Source organism: Citrus sinensis, chromosome 7 (genome assembly GCF_022201045.2).
Source record: "Citrus sinensis cultivar Valencia sweet orange chromosome 7, DVS_A1.0, whole genome shotgun sequence".
In the NCBI taxonomy this organism is placed as follows: domain Eukaryota; kingdom Viridiplantae; phylum Streptophyta; class Magnoliopsida; order Sapindales; family Rutaceae; genus Citrus; species Citrus sinensis.
In genome coordinates, this window is record NC_068562.1 from 6,446,655 (window position 1) to 6,473,592 (window position 26,938).

The following is a 26,938-nucleotide window of genomic DNA, read 5'->3' on the forward strand; positions in this document are numbered from 1 at the left end:
GTACTTAAATGAGGAGCCTTCTTGACTTCAGCCAACTCTAAACATCTAATGACCATCTATTTCTTCTTACTGAGACTTGAAATCTTAATACTCCTCAACACGTGACAGTTATTCAAAACCATTCGCTCCAGGAAAGGAAGTTCAGTAATTAGGTAGCAGAGCCACTCATCTGTTAGGTAAGCCCTCTTGAAGTTCAAGGACTTCAGATTCTTACATGAGGCTACATTTATCTCTTGGTGGCCCTTCAATTTCGACCGCCTGGAGCTTCAGTTCCTTGATACGAAGCCATTGAAATATCAAACTGTGAACTAGCATGAATTCACTGAGGTCGGTAAGGCCAGATAACTCATGGACTTTTTAACCCTGAGCAATCAAACACACTTAGATAATCGATCAAATTATACCCAGCAACTACACTCTCAAGGACTTGATCAACTGCACAAATTCCAGGTATACACAATTTTCTCAAAGATAACTTCACACTTGTTGGCGCCTCCAGCTTACAGACTCTTAATGTCAGCACCTCTATTGACTATTAACATAAGACCATTTGAGGCAAATTAACATCTTGTTTAGTGCTAAAATGTCTTAAGATTGTGTCACAGGTGCTTTAGCTATGGTAAAAGTAAAACTAAGGTGGAAAAAAAATGATAAATTGACCTTTATTTCCAAATTCTGCTGACCAAGTCTTTACAATGCTGCTGTAATAAAAAATTTGACGAGAAGCCAGGCAGGGACTATGATTCTACTATTATCTAAACATTGTTCTAACATAATGGGTGTAACAATAACTTTCCATAATTTAAGTCTCAACTATTGCATTACATATATGTTACAAAGGGATTTGGTACACTTTGTTAATATTTCTTTTACCATAAGAGCTGCCGATGAGCTGTTGGTGAACCAGAACCAATTCCAGGGTTATGAAAAAGAATTGTACATGGTGCTTCTGCTCTATACACACCCTTGGTCAGTCATGGCTTGAGCAATAGTAAGAAACGATGAGATGACTGCTCCATGCACCAAAGCCCTGAGGAACAATTAATAGAAGAAAAATCAGAATGACAACTTGATTTTGCATTGAAATGGAAAATAATAACATCACTGCAGGCTTTTTTTTTTTCAAAAAAAATTGTTTTCACCCCCACAAGCCACCACCACTCCCCCCTTCCCTGAGCTGAGTGATAGTATGACTTGCTTGAAGAGTTACTAATAAAAAATGAAGGATGGCATTTTATTTTGCCAGGAAGAAAATTTAAAGAAATGCTATAGCAGAGTAAATCTTATTTGAGATAATGATGTTAGCATAAAAAAACACTCACTCTGGACTCTCTTTCTGATAACCAAAATCTGTTGCTGCTTTGAGGGCTCTCTGATATGTCTGTTTCATAGCTTCCTGTCAAAATGGAAAACAAGAATACACCCACATTAACTGATTACAGTAACAGCACCAAACAAACCAAAAGAAGATAGTATTTTTTTTCCTCAATTCCATTTTAGCATTATATCTAATAAAAATATTCAGTTGATTTCATTTCCACAGCATGACCAAATGGATGATTATTAACTGTTCCTAGAGTCACCCACAATATAAGTTTTCCACAAGCAAACAACTTAACGAACTTTGTCAGCTTGGTCAAAAAGACCCCGAATATTAAGACAGCTAATAGTTACAATTAATGCTTGCAGCTATGTCGTTCTCAGCTCGAATGAAAAGGAAAAGGAAAGAAAAGCTTGAAGCTATTTGCATTCAAGATTAAGCTATTTGAGAGCAAGATTTGAAGTATTGGGTGTCATACTTGTAATTTAGATTCAAAGTCCTCGGGCGACCAGTGCACCATATTGCACTCCTGGTTTAGTTCAAGTTCTCCTGCAACAACCTGCAGATAACCAGATTACAGATATAATACAGATTCAAAATGTAGATGAATAAATGAAACTAGTAAGAAAATCCAAAACACATACTCAAATGCAGGAATGAATATACAGTCAAGCCTTAATGTTGATAAGGACTCCTATCAGTCAAACAGTCAACTCCTTTATGAATGTTAATACTTTTTAAAAAATCCTTGCCTTTTCTATTGCAGCATGAAATTTAAGTATATCATTCATTAAACAATTAAAAAAGCTTCAAATTAAGCTGTTAATTAGATGCCATATAATTATCGGTCATCTTTGTCATTATTTTGTCAGAATATACCTGACTCAAAGCAAATTAGACAAGCAGTGATTCTATTTAAGTATTCAGACTGAAAATGCATCTAAAAAGCATGTGCTGTAAAAAATTGAGTAACGAACCCCTCCAGCACCAGCAGCCATTGCAGGGGCTATGAGAACATTAGCTTTTTTCAGAACATCAACTGCTTCAGGTGTACATGGCATATTTGAACCTAGTCAGCAAGTAAATAGTCAGTAATCTATTTTTCTCATTAAAAAACAATAAACAGATGATAAAAGCTACTACACATCACATGGAATTACTACCTTCTACAAGTATACGACAACCTGAATTAACCAAATTAATGGCATCAGACTGATCTATTTCATTCTGGGAGGCACAAGGAAATGCAACATCACACCTTTCATTCCAAGGTTTTGCTTCATCATAGTACTTAGACCGAGCGTATGTCTTTGAGTAGTCTCTGCAGGCAATATACAAATATATCAGAATAAAAATTTATTGAATTTGCAATTTCACAGGGGAAAGAGCAGTACGGCTTTTGGTTTTTTTTTTTTTTTTTGGGGGGGGGGGGGGGGGGGGAGGGGGGGGGGGATGAAAGAGGAGGAAGAACAAGCACCTCAAACTTCTCTGCTGTGATTTGATATCCCTCAAAAATGATATTTTCATGTAATCAAATCCATCCTCATCCACCAAATATCCTTTAGCATCTATGCAAGAATACCAGTAATAGTAGAACTTTAATTATGCCCATTCACCTCAAAAGAAGCGGAAAAATATGAAAGTATGAAACTGTCTGAACAAACTTTTATAGCAAACATTATTAACCAAATCGAATGCTCCAAAAGAGTTTTAATTGTTCAATAGGCCATTTATGCGCATGTATTAATATTTATCAGCAGCTTAGCGAGCTTAGTCCTTCCAACATAAATTGGAAGGGTCATATTGAACATTAGTAAGCTAGATTTATCGTAGAAGTTTTGGCTGCCATTTGAATTTTTGGAGATAAAAATGATGATGAAACTTCAAAAACCTGGTACTAATCCAGTTTCAGGATAATCTTATGACGATTTATACAATGCTCAAAAAGAATAGAGAATTACCTGACACTGAAACAGGAATAGCACCATAAGCAATAAGCTTTTCCAGGACATGCATTGCAATCTTTCCAGAACCACTTACAACACATCTGGACATGAAGTTTATGGGCAAATATTAACATTCACAAACTCAGTACAAACTTTCAGCAGTAAATAAAATTCTACTTCAGCACTTTTTTTATAGATAAAGCGACACAACTTTGACCAAACAGTACAGCAATAAGATGCTCGCGTCAAAGTACATATCATGCTTGGATATATGGACAAATAATAAATAAAATTTAAAAAATACTAACCTTTTCAAGAGAAGATAAAAAGTACCAACATAAAATACAAGGCATTAAATCATAATGTAATGGTCAATTTGGTACAATGTTTCTATGAAGTGGTTCTGCATTCTAGCAACCATATATAGTAGAAATGTGAAAAAAGTGAAGAGAGTAACCTCAGTCCTTTGAGCTCCTTATTCATGTCTGCGAGAATAAGCTGGGCAAAGAAAACCTGAGGAAGCAGTACCCAGTAAATTGCAATAGATTTGAAAAAAGACAAGCTCAGCGAGCTGAATACACCAACTCTAACAAATATAATAATAAAGAAGAACATAAAAATCCTTCATAAGGATTTGAATAAGGCAACATAAGCATGCGACTCTCACATGGCCCACCATGATTCCTACACACCCCCGTGCACACAAATAATAAAAAATAGAGATGAGATATTATTTACCAGCCCATAGCCAGTGGCTTCAGTTCGAAGGCTAGAGCCAGACCAAAATATTCTCGGTCCTGTAAAACTTCCCTGCATAAGTAAGGCATATGTATGAAGGCAAAAAGACAAAAACCTTAATTTTCTTATCATGATTTCTCAAACAAGCACTAACTTAGAGTATCAACTTATATGATGTAAAAGATAAAATATAAACTATCAAAGAAAAACTATGATAATGGTCCCTAAATTTTGGATCGCCTTTAACTGTGAAGTACACAGGAAATTAAAAAAAAAAAAATCCAAAAATAGCATCAGTCATTTCTCAACACCCACCCATCATACTCACATGAACATAGATAATGAAACAAAGCTTAAGAGGAATCAGTTTAAGCAATCGTTTCTATTTTAGATGTTAAAACAAGCTAGTATAGTAAGAGGAAGTCATTTAGTTCATTTGGGACGTGCACAAAATCGGACAAGAGACTGATCATTAGATGAAACAATGCAAGCGATCATTTCTAATTAAAGAAATCAAACAGCAGCATAAATCCTAATGAAAGATCAACAAACAGCAAGAAGCTATGCACCATTAAGGAAAAAAAAAGAAAAAAATTCAAAGAGTTGAGCCTCCTCTTTCAGATTTTTTAAGTACCTGAAAATGACCTGCTAGACGTCTATACTGCCCAAAGAGGTACCCCATCTCTCTAGTACCAACGCCCATCTCCTCTGATGGAAGGTCCTAAATAATAATAAGAAAAAAAATTAAGACATGCAAAAATAAATATTAGACTCGTAGGCTTAAACACAGATTATAAAAAAAAAATGTGCCAGCTTTTTCAAGTTACCTTGTCAGGACCCAGATATCTATGGATCTCATTCATGAAACTTTGGCAAAAGCGCATGATCTGCCAGCGTAGGTTTCACAAACAACTGTAAGAGAAACTTTTTGAATTTCTAAGAAGGTTCATATTGAAAAAATGTTACAATCCAGGACAGCATCTAACCTCATTATCACTTTTCCCTTTAGGATCAAAATCACTTCCACCTGCTGCCCCCCCAAGTTTGTACGGCGACAAAGCATTTTTTAATGTCTGTAAAAAAGTAAACACTATCATACTGGACAGCAGTTCAAAGCTTAAGCTAACTTCAATCTGAAAAGGTCTAAGCCATCCAGGTGATGAAGTGATCAAAAGCTGAATAAAAATATCCTCACTCTTTGCTTTTGCTTGCATTCATGAAACAAGTTTTACCATCTTTTATTTGCTTATATCCTTTTAGGCACAGTTTATGTAAAAAGTTTGATTATGACAGTAATGGAGTTCTCAAAAACCCCTACCCTCCACATATGCAAATCATCCAAAAGGATAAAGATTAAGAACTATAAATTTTTCACATAAAGTTGCGACATTGAATCATTGAAGATGAGTCGACTATCACAAACTGCAACATTCATACAGTACCTGCTCGAAACCAAGAAACTTGGCAATGCTTAAGTTCATTGATGGGTGAAAGCGGAGGCCACCCCTACACGGACCCAATGCCTGGCTGAACTGTACTCGGAAGCCTCGATTGACATGAGTCTCACCCCTGTCATCCACCCACGGAACTCGAAAAACAATCATACGCTCAGGCTCTAGCAACCTTTCCATGATATTGACATAACTGAAACATAATAAGCCATTTCATGAGGTTTGTAATATGCTTGATCGTAGGCTCTTTTGTTTTGAATAAAGGACAATAATGGTTTGCTTCTCGCAAAAAGCAACTCACTGGGAATTTTTTGCAATCACCCTTTCTAAAGCATGGAGAGATTCTTGGACAGATTGTATGAACTCAATCTCATGAGGATCCCTTTTCAATGCGGCTTCAACAATTGATCCAGCCGTTTTTGACATAAGAGCTTCATTTATGAGCCAAGTTAGTGTCAAAATAGAAACCATAGGAACGAAAAATATATATTGGTGTAATGCAATTATGAGGGTGCAAGATATGAATGTAAACATCAAAATCATTAAAACAATAAGTCAACCGAAATTTGACATCTGATTTTGGTGCATAATAAACAAATAAAGATTTAAACAGGTCTTCAAAAATTAATTTTCATGTGTATAAACTACACAATACAGACAATGTTAAGAATGATCTAATTTCATGCAATGCAATAGCTTTAAATCAATTATTTTTTCAGAAGAGGACAAATGTAGTGAATAATTCTCAGGTAGCACAGTTATTATAATAATTTATTAAGCATCTCAAGGGCTCCCCACATACAAAGTCAGATATTATCAATCAGTTCACTTGTTCTCAAATATAGAAGCAACCATTATGTAATAAAAATCCTTCATTAAATGACTTATAGAGAATCATTAAATTTCAGTAGATACATCAGAATGAGTGATACCTTTTACATAAATAGGCTTGTCAGCAATGATTTTATCCTTGGAGGCCATCTGGAGGCGAAGAGCCTCTTTGTGAAGCAAACTATTGTTATGTTCTTCCAGGGCACTCATCTGCATATTCCTACTGCCTTCATTCCCATAAGGATTCCTTCTATGCTTCCTACCATACTCTCTGCAAACAGAACAGAATATCCTCGCTGTTCCTTCCTTGACATCAACATATGCCCACTTATAAGTATCAGCCCATTCCTCCCTCCACCTTTTCACCACCTTTTTCTTCCTTTTAGCTGGTTGTGTCTTTGACATATCTTGATCATCATTGGGTAGTTGAGAAACCATTCCCATCTGCTTGTTCTGGTCATGCTCTTCTGCAGAGGGTTCTCGCGGACCACCCATGAGAGGATTATTAGCAAATGAAGGGTCATCATCCCCTGGTCCAATTTCTAGATCAATTTCCTCTCCAAGCTCCCTGACCACCAGATGATGCCTTTGTGCCTGCTGAATCAAGTTCATATCATCCATAGTGGAGTTCATCCCTAATCCACCAACCGGCAGCAACATTCAGCATGACAATCTTACCCACAACTCAAAATTCTGTGTGCCCGTTCCACCATCACAAGGACACTTCATAAGTTCATTTAAATCCAACAACAAGTTAACAAAAAAGCTCAACTAGTCATGTAAGAAACCAACAATTTTCAATTTTATTATATAAGAACAAAAGAATAAAAATTTGGAAACTTCAATATCTGATCAAGGAGACAACTGGATTGAAAACATTATAGAGCCTTTTGTTTTTCAATCTTTTCCTAACCTTTCTTGGTAACATCATTTATACAGGAATCATTACTTACAAAGTACAGAAAATTTTCAAATTCAGTAATATATCTCCTTATCCTTCCACCAATCAACAAACTAAATGCAATAGAAAAAACAAGCTGGCCAGTGCCATGGAAATACAAAACCCTTAAAACTACTCAATTAATTACATCATTAACTCTCAGTTTCCCATACCATTCCATAGTTACAGAGGCAGTAAACAATCTTAGGTCTAGTTACTAATTCTATCCTCATTTCCATTTATTTTCTCTTTCACTCTCAGCAACCAAATTAAAAGTCCCCACAAACACTCCCTAGAATTAAAATAAATCAACCTCCTCACTTAAACACCAAGTTTCTATCAAACCCGAATGTAAACACACAAAAGATTCAAAATTTAATTTTTTTTTTAAAAAAGAAAAACATAGGAAAACCAATCCTCGAACTGCATAAGTAACAAAAAATTACACTTTTGAACAGTACCCAGAAGCCAATTTCGAATCTTCAACGATACCCAGAAACTATAATCAAGAATAACATGAAATACCTGAAGAATCGTACCAAAAAATTCGAGAACTTCAACAGGAAAAGGACAAAATTTCAGTCTGAAAAACTGGCTCTTTTGAGTACTTTTCTTTAAACTAAAAACTTCTTTTCACTTAATTTGCTCACAGTTGATGTTGTTGATGAGATTGGTCAGTGATTCATCTCTCAATATCAATGTACATATGTTTATAGAGAGATTATAGCAGCAGATTTTGTACAGACACAGCGAACTTTTTTTATCCGTCGTGTTTTTGTCAGTGGTTTTTTCTTTTTCCTTTTTTTAACTTATTGATGATCATTTATTTATTTAATAAATCATATAAAGTGTGGATTTGAAATTAGATTTCTGTACGAAATTACAAATTGGGTAAATTAATAAGCTGTACGAAGGGCGAAAATGGCAACATGCGAAAAAGTTATTGTTCGGCAGCGCGTGTGTGCACCTCCCTTATTTCTTTGATTTCCCTTTTCGAAAGAAATAGACAAGATTTATTTTCAGATTTGTTCTTAAACTCATTATTTAAAAAAAAAAAAAATCCATTTAAAACATTTATGTAACCGGTTTGAGACTAGACTAAGCTTCACCAACAATTGTTCGTAGGATAATGAATCTATCTGAAACTTTCTTTTTTCACTGGATTATTAATTATTAATTTTTAATTAACGATTAGTTTATTTGTACGTAATTGCCAATTTGTATTAAGAAAATCTATAAAAGATCTTCATAGTTTTTCTTAATTTGCTCTCTAAATGTAATCATGGTTCTTTTCTCAACAGTTGTCTCATGTCAATTTGATGTTAATACTATTACATCCAATCATATTAATTTTCTTTTCACTTATATAAGATGATAAAATAGGCTGTGATTAAAGTACTCAAAGATACGTACCCAACAAATCTAAGCATTATCAAATGGTCGTATTTTTATTAACTGCTTAATCATTTAACAATGTCCAGCTGTAGAGTCGAAGGTAGTCAGACCCATCAATTGATCTTTGATTTTCACATCATTTGTCCGAAAGTTGAATAAGTTCTTAAATGCGTATGGCCATGTCAGCCGTGTTAATCAATAAATTGAAGAAAAATTTTGAATCGATAATGTCATAAATATTGCTTTGATATTGATTTTCATTTGCTTTGACCAGGAAATGATTTTATTAAGAATATAAAAATTACAACCAGTACTGTCACAGTTAGCCCAACATATCTTACTAGGATGATTCCAGTAACTGTGTCAAACTCTATACAAGAAGGTTAATGTAATTAAACCTCAAAAAATTGAATCATTTCTGACTAATCTACACTGGTGTTGCATTCTTAGCTTTTTATGTAGTTCCCAAAACTTGTTTCTTTTGATGTATTGAAAATATCTGAGCTTTCACAATTTTGCAGGAACGCGAGCAAAGCGTGGATAAGCCCATCGCGAGAATAGTCATGCAGTTATTAAACTTCGATCCTTCATGTATGTATGTGCAAAGTCCTTTATCCTCTGCTTGAGGTGCTGCAACATAGGAATGTGCACATATAAATCATAGACTGGAAAATAGAAATTGCATGCAAAGTTCAAGGTTGACAGTATTTCAATGAATCACCTTCAGCTCCTCATGTAGCACAACAAATATTTTCTTCAGCCGCTTGTGTCTCTGCAGTGAACATCATTATATTGAATGAGAGCACAGAAGTCAGCAATAAGATAAAAAGAATGGTTTGCAAATGCATCAATAAGCAAATTTATGATATTGTCATTCCTACATCAGTTTTTTTGGTAGTCATCTATCAGAAACACCCATTCTGACAAGACACGTTCCCTGGAACTATGATGAACCAATCATATTGAAAGTGGAGAAATAAAATGAGGAAATAATAAGAGCATGGAGTGAAGCATGAGCAACTGAACAAATGGGAAGTTTGCACAAAAACCTGAAAATCCCTATTCCATAACCCATCTTTTTTAAATCAACCAAAAAGATGTAAAGACAACCATGATGGAGATAGCAACTGAAGTTCCAGAAAGCACATGCAATATCATAATCCTAACTCTGGTGTTCAACCTTGGCTTCAGAAACATCACATTTACTAACTGGTAGAAATTGAAGAAAACTCTTTTGCAATTTCAGCCGTAACCACCTATACAACCATCCCTTCAATATATTCATAAATTATTCTACCTTCCCATCCACAGAGCCTGCAACTAACAAACTAACCCAAAGCAGCAATTGTAGGCAGTGCCTTCACATATCAGGCATTCAAAATAATTCATCCAGGCAAGCCAATGTTAAGATCATCTACTTGGCAGGTTTGACTATTCAACAGAAACCATTAGTAAATGATATATATGCAATCTAAAAACTAGAGAGAGCCATACCGTTCCACACCGACGATAAGAGTCCTTCAACTGCCCCAAGAGCTTACAATATCTCTCCATGTCCTTGCCTTTTGCAAAATCAAGGTCCTTTCCCAGTTTACGGAACTTGTTCCTACAGATAATAGATATGAGGTTGCATGTGTAAAACCAAAAAAAAAAAAAAAAAATTAAATTCAACACTACCCAGCGAGGAAAATCATTGTAATACCTGTCGCTCTCTAGGGTCTTGTCCAAAGATAAGTAACAATCGTACTTATCACGATACTCCTGCACATATTCTTTATACCTAAATAAAACAATAAAGGACATATAAGCTAATTAGATGCCTTGGGCCCTGGTGATCAGAAAACGATGGCAATAATGATATGATAAAGCTGCAGCAAGGAAAATTAATTCATAAATAAGCCCATATAAGACTGCTTACTGAGAAAAATCCTTGATTGGTCCCTTCAGATCTGGTTCATCCTTTTCATACTTGTAATAAGAACTAGTGTCTTCATCTGAAGAAGATTCTCTCCCCTTTCGACCACTGTCATTGCTCTCAGTCAAAATTGTATCCTTGCGCCCATCAACCAAGTCTGCCATCATATTAGCTGCCTTTCGTGATTTATTCTTCTTTGCAGATTGGGACGCTAGACCTCGTTTAGAGCCATCTAGTTGAAACGCATTTGTCGGTGCTTTCTTATGGCTTTCCCCAGTACTATCCAGACCACCAGGTAGTTTCGTTCCAGCTTCAGTTTGTCTGGACTTACTACTTGCATCCATTGATTTGTTAAACATGGTTCCAGCTTCAGTATGATCTCTGGAGTTATTGTGTGACTGGGATCTCACATGCCTGTTGTGAGTTCTTGTTGATTCTTCAACATGATGTTCTGGAGTCCTCTTCATCCCAACTCCGATATTATTAGATGGTGGTGTTTTCCCAGAGTCCAAAGTAGGCTTTCCAACCAGTTTTCCCTTGCTTAAATCCGAATTATAATTGTCTGAAGCACTTGACTTGTTCTCCAACTGTTTAAAAGAACCTTTCCTATCGAATTGCTTCCTAATTGGTACTTCATTAGGTAATGGCTCACGAAGTTCACCTAACTCCAAGTCTGAAAGCTCTCTTTGGAGCACACTGGCTCTTCCATTTCCTATGTGTGAGCTTGAAAACTGTCCAGTCTCATTGATTTTTTCGACCATTTCACCACGTTTCCCATTACTGGAATCAAAGGGCCCTGAACTTTTAGCTTCAGCACCACCTTCTTTGAGATTTCTGGGTCCTTTTTTTTCCTTTGCAAAACGATCTTCATTTTGGTTGTCTCTAAAAGCTTTCTCTCTAACAACTGGAGAACTATCATGCCCCTGAAAACTCTTTTCAGTGATCTTACGACTATGTTTGTTCAGTTTTTCTGCTGTATCACGAGCCTTTGACCGTACCCTTTGATCAGAAGACTTTCGACCTGACTGCTGAAAATCTGAATTATATTTTCCAGGAAATTCCTGGTTGTAGCCCTTTTGGAAGCCAAAATCAGCATTTCCTTCCCTGTCAGTACTTGTCATTTGAGTGGTAGGGCCCTTGTAAGGGTCTTCAAAGGATCTATTAGGCGACAAATGGTGAGGACTCTCAAGTAACTGGGTATCCCTTCCCCCAGAAATAGGTGGTTGAGTCCTCTCCACTTTTGATTTTTTACCATGATCTGATATCTCATCAACATGCTTGAAGTCAGGGCCTCTTTTGGATTTATTTATAGATGTTCTTTTAGGGGGGTTAGACTTAGACCTCTCATGCTTGAAGCTATCTTTGGTTGAAGTTCCCTTATCATCAAATAAATTTCCTATAAAAGTTTCGCGCTCTTGAAACTCATCATGATCTGTTAAATCTTTTTTGCCCTGCATTGGATTTTGAGAATCTTTGCTGGGAACCAAACTAGTTACAGCCATATCAATTTCCTGTCCATCATCAGGGAAGTCTTTGTCAATGTCGACAGCATCAGATCCATGACCCTCAATGTCGACCGCATCAGATCCATGACCCTCAATGTCGACCGCATCAGATCCATGACCCTCAATGTCTACAGCTTCAGATCCATGACCCTCAATGTCTACAGCTTCAGATCCATGATCCTCAATGTCAACCTCATCATCTTGCTTCTCACCTATCTCATTCTGCATGGGTCCACTGTCATTGTTTTTCCATGGTACAGGTGATGCTGACAACCCTGGTTCAGAGGCCTGTAATTTTTGCTTGTACTCCTTGTCATCATCACTCATAATATCCACATCCTCATCAGACGCCTCCCTGCTGTTGGAAGAAGAATCACTTTCACTATCACTGCTACTACCACTCCCAGTTCCAACTGGGCTTTTACTTCTGCTTCTACTTCTACTGTGGCTTCCACTGTCACTTCCACTATCACTGCTGTCACTGTCACTATCACTATCGCTTCCACTGTCGCTAGAGCTGGCTGCCTGCCCTTCACTATTATCAGAGATCTTTTTCTCACCAAACAAATCAGGAGAATACCTTTGGACATCATTATTTTCCAGTGCAACTGATTTATCCCCAACTTTAGAGTGTGATTGAGCCTGTTCCTCCATCTCACCAGGAGGATTATTCTCCACAAAGCTCAGTCCTTGAGCAGGTGTCTGACCATGGATGTTTTCAGCACCAGGTGTTCGCTGATGGTTATCTTCAGGGGAGCTGAAACAACAAGCATCACAATCACATGCAGCAAACAAATTAAAAAAGGTAAAATGCACCAAAATTAAATGCAGATGCATAGCCATATGTGTCGATTCAAGCGCGCTAAACACTTGTAAACTGATCACTTCACTTTTTATAAACTTTAGCAGGGAGAGTAATCAGAGTGGACTAGGCTAACAATATTATCCATGGAATTCTTTAGTTACAAAATTCAGATAGTGGTGCCAAAAATTCAATATGGTCTAGAGGATCACTAAGTGGATACAAGGATGATTAACGAATATTCAAAGCAATGTCTCACTCTAAACAACTGAAAAGAGTTGATACAAAATTGAACACGATGGGATGAGATTTTTCAAAATCAAAACAAGAAAGATCATTACAGTTAAAAGCAGAGGAATCAAAATGATGAAAACCATTATCATTTCACCATACCCAGTAGTCTTCCAAAAAAAAAAAGAGAAGAAGAAGAAGAAGAAGAAATGTGATTTTGACATTTAGAACGTAGTAAAAAGAGTCAGACATGAAAGCACCTTGAAATTATGGGTTATTAGAACAAACTACTTTTGCTGAAACTACAAGGTTTGAACAAATACATGGTCATTCATAATAATGTGGCATTCAAAGTTCAACATGTTACACCCTGCAGTACATGCTCCATTTTTCTATCTTCCTGATCTTATTCACTTCTTTTAAATAATTGTTTTGTCTCACAGAGTAATCTTGCCTCCTCAAGTTAACAGTTTATCCGCTGCTTAATAATGCTCTGTCCTCTCCCAATACAAGTATTGTCTCTTATTTTTTATCCAGAATCATTTCGAGTGTTCTCATGATAAACAGTTAACATCCAACAGAAATCCCCAAAAAGACACGAAATCAGGCACATAATCAATTATAATCAATTCAAAAAAGAAAAAGAAAATAATCAGATTGATAACTTTGTTTGGGAAAAACCACAACAAGCACAAAGCTATCCTGTAATATGGCAGATACCTTCCACTTTCAGAAGAAAGTTTCTTGGAGCTGTCCAACTCCACTCCTGGTTTCAAGAAGTACCTTCCCGGAGTTTGTAAAACTGCAATCTGATGCTCAAAATTCAATGAGAAGGCATAACATCGGATACTAGTATCAAAACCATTTCATCAGATTTTCACCAGTTACCTTTTTAATGATAGGCTCAATCTTTCTAGCAGAATTGGGAATTGCATCCCCAACAGCTTTCTCCAAGGCCTATGACACATACACAGAGAAAGGGGTGGAAAAGTTAGCGATAGAAGGAGAAACAATATAAAAGAATGAACTATGAAGCAAAATTAAACAAGATTAATTCAGTCTAAAAATCTACTAGCAGCAAACAAAGGAAATCTTCATTTACATTCACTTTTAAAGTTTTTATTCAGCTAACCTTTAAGCTCATGCCCTTGGGATTCTCCATAAGCAAAGCAATCAACATACTCCTCAAATCTGTTGGCTTAGCTCCAGAGCTTCCTTTGCCTCCCGGTGTCTCCCACACTGTACTGTTACTCCTTTTAGGGATTTCTTTCTCAGAGTTAGGAGGATTTTCTTTGCTCTTTACCTGTACAGGTGTAACATCATCTGTGTTCACATGATTCTTAACCATATTTCCAGATCCATCTGGCGATGCCAGAGTACCAGATTGCCTGGGTGGAGAAGACAGAGGTGAAGCAGAGCGTCCAGCCTTCAGAGAGGCAGTAGAAGCCCCTGCTGATTTAATGGTAGATCTAGGGGGGCCACCAACTGCAATCGTTGCAAAAAAATTAAATTAAATAAATAAATAATAACAATAAATAAATAAATAAGAAGATCAAAGACCCGTCCCCAACAAAAAAAAAACAACTCCTCAACCCTATGGAAATAAAATAATAAAAAATCTTATTATTACCTTGAAGAGTTTCGACTTTCTGCTTTTTGAATGGGGGTTCTTTCTTTTTGTTAAATGACCTCCAAGAATTAGCTGAAACCAAGGGATACAAGTTAGACACTGTAAATATGTATACTCCTTGATATTTGTTATCATCAGTAGGATGCTTATTAAAACTTCAAACATCAATATCAGTACACATGAACAAATAAATCAACATCTTCCAAAACATTCTTCCATTAGATTTGAAAATTGTTAGCCTCATCAGCTTGGAATATATGATACAATATTGACTGCATGGCAATTGAAATTATATATGTATATATATAGAGAGAGAGAGAGAGAGAGTTTATATCCTAACTTTGATGAACAATTTTTTTCTATACTACAAAAATTTCTCATAACTCAAATTGATTTCTCATTAAAACAGTCTCCTCCATATATGTCAGAGACAGGCAACAAAAACAGCAACAGTTGTAACAAACAACACAGAATATCCCAAAAAAAAAAAAAAGATCACCCTCAACAGCAGCTACTTGCTTAATTTGACTCTTCATGGATGGATTCCCATAGTCTAGCACAATGGCTCTGCACACTCAAAAAGATAGTCAATGAGAAAATGAATAACTGACTGGTGAAGGGAATATACAAAAATTGAAGGTATCATTAAAACAATTGACATCCTGATAAATTCAACACGCTAAATATAAAAAAAAAAATCAAGGATGTTAATATTTTAGAATCAGATTAACATAAAATAACTGCAATTTATAGTTAAGGGGATTTTTCTCAATAGAAAAAAGGGGCAATTTAGTTTGGGTTACCATCAGGTAAAGAAACCAAATTTTCACAAGAAAAACCGCATAGCGCATCCGAACAAGAGACTTCCGCAATCAGCTAATACCATAATATATGCACCAGACATCAGAGAAACTAAACCCTCTATGAAGATTCTAACATATACAGGTACAATTTTTTTTTTTAAATACAATATACAATAAATCCAAGAAATAAAAAATATTTTCTTACTGATAGTGCATATGATATACACAGATAAAATCAAGTATAAAAATAAAAAGATATGAAAATGCCACAGTGAACTATAGAATTCCAAGAATATTATGACTTGAGAATTCCAAAAAATAAAAAGCATCTTCATGATATGAATTACATACTTGCGTTCTTTTGACTTGAGTGCAGCTTCCTCTGACCGCATCTTAACATGCTTTGTAGTTGATTCGTCCAAGATGCGTTGGACATTCAACTTGCGCCAGGCACACCCAGATTCAACAAGTAAACCATTTCCATTCTCAGAACTTTGACGTTCTTCATATATATCACAGAGGTCACCAAATTCCCGTGACCATGCAAATCTGAACTCTTTACCACCTACATCAATAACCTGGTGCAATGATCAACCATTTAAATCGATGCTGCCCAAGAAACAATAGGCACCAACAACATAAACAAAAGCAACTTTAGCTGCCACAAGACTTATGCAATACAAGGAAAATTAACAAACAAATTTAAGCTATAAATCCGCTAAAAACCACATATATAACTGTAAATTTTTCATTTTTTTGTGACAAGAACAACAACAGTCATTGGTGCACCAACACTGAAACCAAATGTTGAAAAAGAAAAGAGGGAAAAAGAAAAACAAAATGATGGAAAACTGTCTATGGTGTTCATAGAACGCAATCAATGACCAAACTGCCTTAAAAAATCATATTCAAAAGGACAATCTAACCTCACCCTACATGGAATCATGTCTACTGCATATTAAAGAGTTTAAAGATATCATCCTACTCTAGGTAGAAGAATATTAATAATATGATCATGCATTCAGCCACAACTGATAGCTAACAAATATCTCCAGGAATAGTTCAGACTGGAGCAGATGCTGTTACCAGGTTCGACTAAGCATCCACTAGATATAAATTCATGGTTACTATTGTCATTTGCATATTTTCTCCTTCTTAACAACCACTTCTGTGGCAATCTTCCTATCTAATCTCTGATTTGAACACTTAATATTATAACCTTATCATCTGAATGGTCCTAAATCAACTTAGCACCAGCATTGCCTAAACAAACTTAGCATCCATCATTGCCCCCAGCACTGTTGCAAATGCACAAAGTTATCTACTGCCAAATGCAACTTACAACATGCTTCCCCATGTTACAGTTTCCTGCCATAAAGATGTGGAGGTTATGTTAAGCTCCCTCATTCATTCTTGTAGGATCTAGTTCCTTTTCCTATGCACCGGAGTACCCCTGTAATCTCACCCTCCCATTAATATTTTTTTATTTTAACAAATCAACCAGTGATCGATTTAAGAGCTATCTCTCTCTCGTAATAGTACCTATATGTTTTACTCTTAAACCATAATTTTACAAGAATTATCCACAGTGAAAACAAAAATAGGCCCATATCAGATAGAACTAAGCCAAGACACTCCCATATAATACAAGTTCCAATCTAAACAAAGTTTATTAGGATGTTCCAGATAAAACAAAATCAAGAAGCTCAAGTTTCCACTAAGACTATTCTTAATTCGCCAAACTACACCACTACAAAGATAAAATTAAACCAAAAAATAACTCAAGTTTCCACAACAATTATTCACCCTAACAAAATTAAGCCCCAAATTGAGACAAATTAGCCAACACCCAATTGCCAAAACACCTTAAGAAACAAATACCCGAAGCAACATTCCTATTAACCCATCAAAATCAGCTATAATCAAGTTCAAAGCAACTAAAAAAGAACTCACGTTTCTATCCGTATGCCCTGTTGAATCGAACTTAATCCTGGCTGATCGTCCTTGGCTCTCTACCCTTTTAATCTCCTCCACCATATCCGGCGCCAGCCTTATAATCATAGCGAAAGCAAGCGGATTATTCCCCGAAACAAGACTAAACGTCTCCTCAGCCGCAGCCGCAGCCTTTGACCCGCTGCTGCTGGGTCCTCCCGCTGCCCGGTTTCGGACGGCCGAGGACCCCTGAGAGAGCCGGCTCGATGACGACGGCGTGCCCATCCGGTGCGGTGGCGGCGGAAATGAGTTGCGCTTGTTGACGACGCCTGCTCGGCCGCCGCCGCGGCCCAGCTTCGACCCTCCGTACATTGGGAAATTTGCTCAGATTAAATTGCTTTAATTTGTCAAAACATATACAAATATATATTGTATATTTAGTTTATATAATCTGGGATTTCTCTTGATTTTCGAATTTGATTCTCTTTTTGCTTTTGGTTTGTGTTTATTGCTGTGCTCTAGACTTCTAGTAGTTTTGTGCTCGTTGTTGGATGCATAAGTAGTTTCAGGAAATTATCAGGGATTTTTTTGTAATATTTCATACTTGAATTCATTTTATTTGTTCACTTCTTTAGTATCTTGCAATTGGATCCCCCTTTTTTTTTGGAATAGGCAATTGGATCCATTTATCTTAGAGTAATAATACAGCCACAAATTTTTGTATAAATTTATTTTGTACAAACTGACGTAGTATTAATTTATTGGTTGAATGAAAATATAAATTAATAAAAAAAAATCATGTGGGCCAAGTAATATTTAATTCAACTAATTTTATCATACTACATCAATTTGTACAAAATAAATTTATACAAGAGTTTATGGCTGGATCATTACTCTTTATCTTATTGTGATGATCTAAAGTTAAAAATTGACATTTAATCTCTATCTATCTAGTATCTATTATTACGTTGAATGGATCTAATAGATAAAAATTATGTCACTATTTTAAATTAAAATTTTAAATTATTATGTCGTATAATAATATAGCATTTCAATTTATTTATAGCATCACTCATATGAAATTAATATTTTTCAAACTCAATTTGACCATGATTATAATTCAAAGATTTTATTTTATTAATTTCTTATTTTTCAGAAATTTTTATTATTAAAAAATTATATTTACGATTATTTATATTAACTAATCATAAATCACATCTACTATTATTACATACAACAATTAAACTTAAAAAATTAATTTCATTATATTATTCATTATTCTACTATTTAATATTATTTTTATTATTATTATCATTATTTTCATTCAGAAATGTCTCTATTATTTAGGATTTAAATTGAGATAACATCCATAAATATTATTCATATTGCATTGCAAAAATTCAATCAACACAATTCAATTTATACGTGTAGTTTTTTATATCAGAATAACCTCAGGGTGATCAGTGAAATTTCCTCGAAAACACACGAATTTGAATGCGGTCCCGGGTGTTCATATACGAGTCGGATCCGGACGTCAATTATATATAAAAGCAATCAACTCGATTGCCCTTCGTCCAAGGCTCCAAGCCATAAACAAAAACCGAAAAACCGAACTGTTCAAAAACCCATTTACACATTTTTCTCGATTTCTCTAAGCCTCTTCAATCATGCTAACAGGTTCGCTTGTTAAGCCCTCAATCTTTGCTTTTTCACATTAACAAAATTTAATTAATTCGATTTGCTCATATTTTGTTTTCCTTTACTCGTATCGAAACTGCTGAAGCTTGATCTTTATGCTCTATTTGGAATTTCGCGAACTGGGTTATTTGCGATTCCCTTTTCTGTGTGTGGATTTGTTCACGATTTGTTGATTAATAGACACTTTTGGAGCTTAATATATGATATTTGGCTTTATTTTGATATTTTTCTGGAACTTGATTGTGCTTTCTTTTGAAATTTTATGAGCCGGGTCAGTGGTGGATTATTGGTGGTGATATCCGTTTAATATTTTTTATTTTCTCCAATGTCGGTTATAAATTTTTGATAAATAAACCATTCAGAGTTTTCTTGTCTTTGTTTGTAGTCTAGTGAACTGAGATATGAAATCGTATTATTATTTTACAGAATAGTCTCTTTTTAATGAGCAACTGAAGCTTAGCTTACTTACCCTGTTTTATTTTGAGTAGTTTGTCTTGGATTTGCACCATTACTCTTCATAGCTTGATTTATTATTGTTGTTGTTGTAGCTGTTATTGTTATTATTATTTAATGCTATTTTGAACTACTCTAACTGGGTTATCACCAATTACTGGCTTTGAGTTTGTGAGATTGGTAGTTGACTTGTGGATTTAACTTTTAGCTACTGGTGATTAACAGTGTGATTTAACTGTGTGCTATTTCTTTGTGTCTTATGTACATGTTATGTTTGTTGTGCTAGAGTAGTTTTTTGAAGGGATGGGTTAATTTTGAAGTCGGCAGTGCTTATTTACTGTAGCTCAATAATGTGTAGGTTGTTCAGAAATCATAAACAAATCACACAGCATTCATGTACATTTGCATACAAAGTGTATATAATTTTTGTTATTAGAAGTCATATGTAATAGTAAAATTTGTTGGAATTTCTATTTTATCATATGGAGTTTGTAGCAGTAATGCACATTACAAAGTTGTGCATTTCTTATCATTCTTTCCCTAGATTATTTTTAATGAAGCATAATCTGATGATTTTTAGTTGTTATACATTGTTACAATGTTTGTGGTTGCTTTTCTTCACAATTCTGCTGCATTGTTGTAGTGAGTGTGAAATGGCAAAAGGAGGTCTTTTCGAATGTGGAAATTGACACTAGCCAGACCCCTTATGTTTTCAAGTGTCAATTGTATGATCTGACTGGTGTGCCACCAGAAAGGCAGAAGATTATGGTAAAGGGCGGTTTACTGAAGGTACTTGGATGGCCTTATGGTAGCTAAGCATAATTGATTGCACAACCAAATTATGACCTGCTTAAATACCTACATAATGACATTGCAAATTGATTTCTCTGCATATATTTTCCTATTTCATGAGTGTGCCTTTCTTATAATCGGATTCTTCTGAGAATGCAGGATGATTCAGATTGGTCAATGTTAGGAGTGAAACAGGTAAATCATTAATCGATAATGGTAATTTAAATTTTGTTGTGATGGGGACAAACTTAAGTTCTTTTATTTCTAGGGTCAAAGATTGATGATGATGGGAACAGCAGATGAGATTGTGAAGGCTCCTGAGAAGGGACCTGTTTTTGTGGAAGATCTTCCTGAAGAAGAACAAGTGTTATCACTGGTAACTTCAATCACTATTGCTGGGTGTGCTTATTTCCTCTCTTTTTATTTTTGTTGGTGCTAATATGATGAGCCACCTCTTTCTTCAGTTCTATTTCTGTCATTATCATCATTCTATTTGTTTCTGGGCAGCCAAAAAAAAAAAAAAAAAATAATAATAATAATTAATTATTATTATTATTATTATTCTACTGGTGGTGTTAATTGTGGCTCTAATTTACTGATGAGGGCATCTCCCATTAATATGTATATGCATATAAATGCTTTGGTTTTAGATGCCTTTCTCTTGCCTTCAAAATAATACTTCCATTGAATATTGTTTGTGTTCCAGGGTCATAGTGCTGGCCTGTTCAATTTGGGAAACACCTGCTACATGAACTCCACCATCCAGTGCCTGCATTCTGTTCCAGAGTTGAAGTCTGCTTTAATTAAGTAAGTTATCTTTGTCAATGAATATTGTTGCTTCCCTGGTGATGCCTTGCCAATTGAAGACTGGATTTGGCATGTTTTTGTATGGCCGAAATTTGATGTTGGATGGGTTAATTAGGTATTCACAGTCTGGAAGAAGCAATGATGTGGATCAAAGCTCTCATATGTTGACAGTTGCTACTTCTGAATTATTTAATGATCTTGATAAAAGTGTGAAGCCTGTGGCTCCTATGCAGTTTTGGATGGTTTGTACTCTTTCCTGTATGACATAATCAGTGGTACTTCTTTTATGGCTGTTCTATGTGCAATGCCCTTAAGATACCATATATTCATGGTTAAGTCTTAGATCGAGGGAGAGTAGTTTTATAAGCAGAGAGCAATATGCTTTTGGTAGACATGAGTTCTCATGCTTCAACTGAGTGATTTTATAGTGAAAGTTGGAGTCTTGCTGCGGACAAAGTGTGTTCCTTTCTAAAGTCAAGGATGATGAAATACTTATTACTCTTTTATAATTTTTATGTTGAAGTTATAATTCTTAGGTTTGTCTACCTAGGTCATGCATTAGTTGAGATCACTAGTATACATTATGTAGTGACACTTTTTTCTGACATAATATTCTCTCCTAAAAGTTGAAGGCTTGTGGTTGTGCTACTTGATATTTTTTGGTTATCATCTCTGGGGTGCTTACACATAGTTGGAGTCATCCAAACTGATTTTACCAGAGAACCATATTTTGGAAACCTCATTTTAGCGTTTGGTTGATATATTACTTTTTGCTTGTTGGAGAATGCATCTCATACTTATTTTTTTTTCATTTTACAGCTGTTGCGTAAAAAGTATCCTCAGTTTGGCCAGTTGCACAATGGTACCTTCATGCAGCAGGTTATTCTATTTTCTGTTCTAGTGACCACAGTTTTTCTTGTTTTCCCCCTTTACTGTTCTAATGTTAGTGGGTTGAGCCCTGAACTTCTCTGGATTTATAACAGGATGCTGAAGAGTGTTGGACACAGCTTTTGTATACGCTTTCACAGTCTCTAAGATCAGTAAATGCTAGGTGGTTTTCCTCTTCTTTTTCTTTATTTTTCTTTTCCCCCATTTTTAATGGCATAATTGTAGGACAATTACCCTTTGGATGGGTATGGTGTTGGTCTTATAGCAGCCCACCTAACAGCAGTGCTGACTCATTCTAAGTTGTTTTCAACATCATTGTTTCTTAACTACCATGTTGATGGATGATTACTGTTTCACATTTTGATCTTGTAATTGACTGATTATCTAAATTGACTGATTATCTATTTTTTCATTGATGCTTATTTGGAAATAATAATCCCTGTTTTCTTTTTGATAATTTTTCACATGCAGTGAAATTCCCGATACAGTGAAAGCCCTTTTCGGTATTGATATTGTGAGCAGGTATGTCTTTAAGCTCTATTTAGAAGCATTAGCATACTATTAAGCATCATTCACATAGTAATATCAGCTTCATTACAGCTCATTTTATTTTCAGATTGGTTTTTTGTTACAGCTCATTTTATCATGCTTGTTATGAGGTTTATGTGTTTGATTGCAAAACTTAATTTGTAACTTTGAAATAAAATGATTGATGTAGAAAGCTTATTAACTCTACAGTTTAAGGAATGTTGAAAATAGATAGTTCGATATATACAAATTGCTGATCAGATGGTTTTGAGTGCTAGAGTGCATTGCCAAGAAAGTGGTGAGGAAAGCTCGGAAACGGAATCAATTTATGCTCTTAAATGTCACATATCACATGAGGTGAACCATTTGCATGAAGGACTAAAGCATGTAAGTGACATCAGCTGACGATCATACAATGCCTCTTCCCTTTTGTTTGTGATAATGTGGAGTTGTATTACGTCAAATGATATAATTGTCTGGGTGCAACACTGTAGTTTCAATGAGTTCTTTCCTTGACTAGATCTTGTTATATATGCATACACGCGCGTGCGCACACACACACACACTCACACACTCACATCCCCTTGTTGTCTCAAATGAACCAAGAACAAGCTGTCTGCAGAAATATGATCGTCAAAAGAAAACAAAGGACCCATACAAAGCATAAATTGTGCAGTACGTTTGAGTATCATCCCTTGCTGATGTCTTTAACTTGTATTAGGCTGTCTACTTCGCTTTGTCACTATTATTACTTTTGATACGGATGAAAGGATCATGTGACTGTTAGGTTCTTCGAATGTCCATCCTGTATCTGAAAACAGTCTTGTAAGCTTTGATTGATTGCTTTGAAATATTTAGTATATGAAGCTTTGACATTCACAAACTTACCTTTTTTTCTTTCAGCTGAATAACACTTTTAGTCTCTTCATTTTGGAATGTGAATCTTTCTATAACAACCATGAAGTGACCCCTATCCTATCTTCTACTGCTGTGGCATAACCTTCGAAATTTATGTCTGTAGTCAACGCCTGTTATATTGCCCGTTCTTTCATGATTTCTACATGGAGTGATCATTATACCTTTTTTTAATTGATTAACCTCTAATCAATATGTTAATCTTCTTATTTTTATGATGCATGTAGGGTTTGAAATCAGAACTGGAGAAGGCTTCTCCTGCCTTGGGTCGTAGTGCAGTTTACTTGAAAGAGTCTTGTATTAATGGCTTGCCTAGGTAACAAATCACTTGTTTTCATTTTATTTTCTTGACTGTGCATTCTCCCTGATGGTTCCAATTCACCACCAAATGTTCTTAGAGAATCTAACTATATGGCTCTTTCCATCAATGTTTTGACCCACTCTGCAATGGTTCAGAAGTCTGAAGCTGATTTAGCTTTTGTCTTTCTTGTTTATATTTTGACATGTTATATGAGATGGACCAAAATTTTCACATATAATTTTTCTTTTTAAAGGTACTTGACCATTCAGTTTGTTCGCTTTTTCTGGAAGAGGGAGTCAAACCAGAAAGCCAAGATTTTGAGGGTATTCTGGTTTTCTTTTCTTTTTCTATTACTTATCAAAGGATTAATTTTTTCACATGTTTGTACAAAAGGAATATTATTTAATTCCAAATATTACTATCTGTGGCACAATCATTTGATTTGAAGTCTAAAATGCTATTGTGACGCATACCCTTTTTTGGCATAAGCATTTGATTTATGACATATTTGAAATGTGTCTTGAGAATCTCAGAAAGTGGATTACCCGCTGGAGTTGGATGTTTACGATTTCTGTTCTGATGATCTTCGCAAAAAATTGGATGCCCCTCGTCAGGTATCTGCGTGTCTTTTGTTCCAGTGAGTTTTATATTAAGTCATTATTCATGAATGGTAACAAAATTGTTGAATTCTCAGAAACTAAGGGATGAGGAGGGTAAAAAGCTTGGTTTAAAAAAAGGTGGTGAGAAGAGCTCTAATTCGAAGGATAATGACGTCAAAATGACAGAAGCCGAGGTGATTTAACTGTTACTTATGCAGATGAACTCATAATCATATGCTATGTGGATTTGTTTGTTATGAACTTTTTTTTTTTTTTGCAAAGCAGGGATCAGCATCAAATGGAAGTGGAGAATCATCAGTAGCTTCATCTCAAGATGGTAAAAACTTGATTCACCTTTATCATAGTGATGGGGTGTGCTTGTTCTGCATTTCATTCATAATATGTGGAACATAAACCATATATATAATTACCTCACAACTCAAGTGCACTAACATCAAACACATTCCTTCAACTATCTGATTGCTCTGTCTACCTCAGGGGTTACTACTGACACTGACAAGGAAACACATCTAACTGGAATCTACGATCTGGTTGCTGTGCTGACCCACAAGGGTAGGAGTGCTGATTCAGGGCATTATGTTGCTTGGGTGAAGCAAGAAAGTGGTAAGTTTTTTGGCTGATTTGTACGGTAATTTTGCAATGTATTTATTTTGTTTTTGTTTTTGTTTTTGTTTAGTTGTTAAACTGACTGTTGTTAATCACAGGAAAATGGATTGAATATGATGATGATAATCCCCTTCCTCAGCGAGAGGAAGACATCACTAAACTGTCTGGAGGAGGTAAGCTGAGCCTCATGGAAAATTTTATCTTAGCTTGTGGGTTGTGAGCAGCTATATATGTACATTAGATATTTAAAAATATTATTCTAATGAAATTTATGTTTTTCTTTCAGGTGATTGGCATATGGCATACATTTGCATGTACAAGGCTCGTTCCATCTCCATGTAGTCCGATTTAGCTTTCAAATCAATTTGGGAGAGGTTGATCTTTGATTTTAAATCACGGAAACTTTGGTAGTTTGAAAATTGAATTGTGAATTGGTCAATAGATCCTTACAGAATTGTGTTGTACTGCTAAAACTGTGCCGTATATATCTTATTTATAACTATACTTTTAGGGCGCGTTTTTTTTTTCTTTCCCCAATTGATTGAATTTCAGAAAATGGGACATTCCTTAAAAGTTGATTTTACATTTCATTGAAATTAGAATTTCTCTTTAAATGTGTTTGGGAGTTTTAAAGTAGTTCCTGATTGCTATTTCTTTTATTTATTTATTTTTCTTTTTACCGGCTAGCAGCAGAATTTTCTATTTTTAGTTCGATTTCTCTGATGAAAAACCCTCGGGTCGTTTGACACCTGTCCAGGCCGTTAAACGAACGACGTTTCATTCATCATTTGCCTTTCTAAAGTGAGTTGGTCGGTATCTTAGTGGCCTCGCGAACGACGTGCATATCAAGTGGATGTCTTGTGTTTGGTTGTCTGATGCCATATGCCGATATTCTTTGTTTTGTTGGCAAACGAATAAATCGTCCAACCTTTTGTCAATTGGATTTAGGATTTGTTAATGATTCCTTCATGGTGGGCATTACCGACCACATTCTAATTTTCAATAATAATGCCCAATGACCGACTGCCGTATATTCTTTCTTTAACATCTCATGATTGATCTATTATATATTTTGCCAAAGCTATTATTAAATTCTTCATAGTTTAGAGTGATTACAAAATAATCGGACTTTTTAAAATGATTTAGTAGGATATTGACAAATTTTTTGAAGTAGGGTTCTGAATTCTGATCGACTTTAGGAATTTCAATATCCTCAAACTGATTAATTCTCAAACTAAAATTCAATTGGGATATTTCTCATTGGTAAGCATAGCAACTTGTGTTTTCTGATTTTGCTTAAGAATTAAAATACTTGCAACTTAAGACAATAGCCGTAAACAAAAACAAAAAATCACAATATGAACAATATACAAGGACACAAGATACAAGTTGAATCACAAAGAGGTTCATTACATAGCACCAAGTTAAATGCTGCAAGTAATGGATAATAGACTATGAAGGAAGATTTCTAGGAAATTGAAAACTTTGTCATCGAGCGAAGGAATAACACCCACTGCGAGGCCAAAGCAAAGAATAGCATATAAAAGCCGGGCCAATTCCATAGGTGATTATGAAACCAGAATATGTTCCATTCTCGTAATGTCGTCGTATGGTTCAATTGAACTCATCATTTAATTTCCATGTCAAGTTTTGTTTCTTTCCTTGAAACTGAAAATTAGTAAACAGGCAGATTCTCCTCTATTTAGACAAACCTCAAGAAATGTGAATGCCAATGGTCTAAAGATTATTATTTGAGGAAATGTTTGGCTGGTGAAGTTAGCCAAGTCGAGGATATGTCTTCATAAGCCTTGGGATCTTTTAATTAAGCAGACATGCATGTGTTTTGCATTGCCTTCGAATCTGCTTTTGAACTTTTTACTTTATAATGTC

At 35.3% G+C, this 26,938-nt stretch overlaps 3 protein-coding genes across 9 annotated transcripts; 1 reads left to right on the forward strand and 2 right to left on the reverse strand.

Moving 5' to 3' along the window:
- Positions 1-648: 648 nt before the first annotated feature.
- Positions 649-8,048, reverse strand: LOC102621047 (uncharacterized). 6 transcript variants are annotated; one of them, XM_006466026.4, is made up of 16 exons: positions 7,767-8,046; positions 6,389-6,980; positions 5,758-5,887; positions 5,448-5,649; positions 4,992-5,078; positions 4,833-4,892; positions 4,640-4,726; positions 4,006-4,077; positions 3,725-3,780; positions 3,283-3,368; positions 2,799-2,889; positions 2,485-2,642; positions 2,299-2,390; positions 1,800-1,880; positions 1,323-1,396; positions 649-1,030 (listed from the first exon to the last, which is right to left on the reverse strand). In XM_006466026.4, the coding sequence occupies exons 2-16, from the start codon at positions 6,945-6,947 to the stop codon at positions 955-957; spliced, it is 1,911 nt and encodes a 636-aa protein (XP_006466089.1). In that variant the 5' UTR covers positions 6,948-6,980; positions 7,767-8,046; the 3' UTR covers positions 649-954. The 6 variants fall into 6 exon arrangements, 5 of the variants coding, with proteins under 5 accessions (XP_006466089.1, XP_006466090.1, XP_006466087.1 ...); XM_006466027.4 differs by having other exon boundaries at positions 6,389-7,010; XM_006466024.4 differs by having other exon boundaries at positions 7,753-8,046.
- An 824-nt stretch (positions 8,049-8,872) lies between these two features.
- On the reverse strand, positions 8,873-17,969 carry LOC102620203 (uncharacterized). Of its 2 annotated transcripts, none has more exons than XM_006466020.4 (12): positions 17,462-17,969; positions 15,860-16,086; positions 15,205-15,272; positions 14,706-14,777; positions 14,208-14,560; positions 13,964-14,032; positions 13,796-13,884; positions 10,541-12,799; positions 10,325-10,402; positions 10,117-10,228; positions 9,344-9,394; positions 8,873-9,252 (listed from the first exon to the last, which is right to left on the reverse strand). In XM_006466020.4, exons 1-12 carry the CDS (start codon positions 17,810-17,812, stop codon positions 9,184-9,186), a joined length of 3,798 nt encoding a protein of 1,265 aa, XP_006466083.2. In that variant the 5' UTR covers positions 17,813-17,969; the 3' UTR covers positions 8,873-9,183. The 2 variants fall into 2 exon arrangements, with proteins under 2 accessions (XP_006466083.2, XP_052300280.1); XM_052444320.1 differs by having other exon boundaries at positions 15,860-16,073; positions 17,462-17,609.
- A 980-nt stretch (positions 17,970-18,949) lies between these two features.
- LOC102619927 (ubiquitin carboxyl-terminal hydrolase 6-like) lies at positions 18,950-25,558 on the forward strand. The gene is made up of 18 exons (XM_006466019.3): positions 18,950-19,117; positions 20,235-20,380; positions 20,543-20,578; positions 20,652-20,759; positions 21,090-21,190; positions 21,306-21,432; positions 22,010-22,069; positions 22,174-22,241; positions 22,550-22,600; positions 22,885-22,993; positions 23,749-23,837; positions 24,076-24,145; positions 24,356-24,436; positions 24,517-24,615; positions 24,707-24,758; positions 24,920-25,045; positions 25,147-25,221; positions 25,335-25,558. Exons 1-18 carry the CDS (start codon positions 19,108-19,110, stop codon positions 25,388-25,390), a joined length of 1,464 nt encoding a protein of 487 aa, XP_006466082.2. The 5' UTR covers positions 18,950-19,107; the 3' UTR covers positions 25,391-25,558.
- Positions 25,559-26,938: the final 1,380 nt, after the last annotated feature.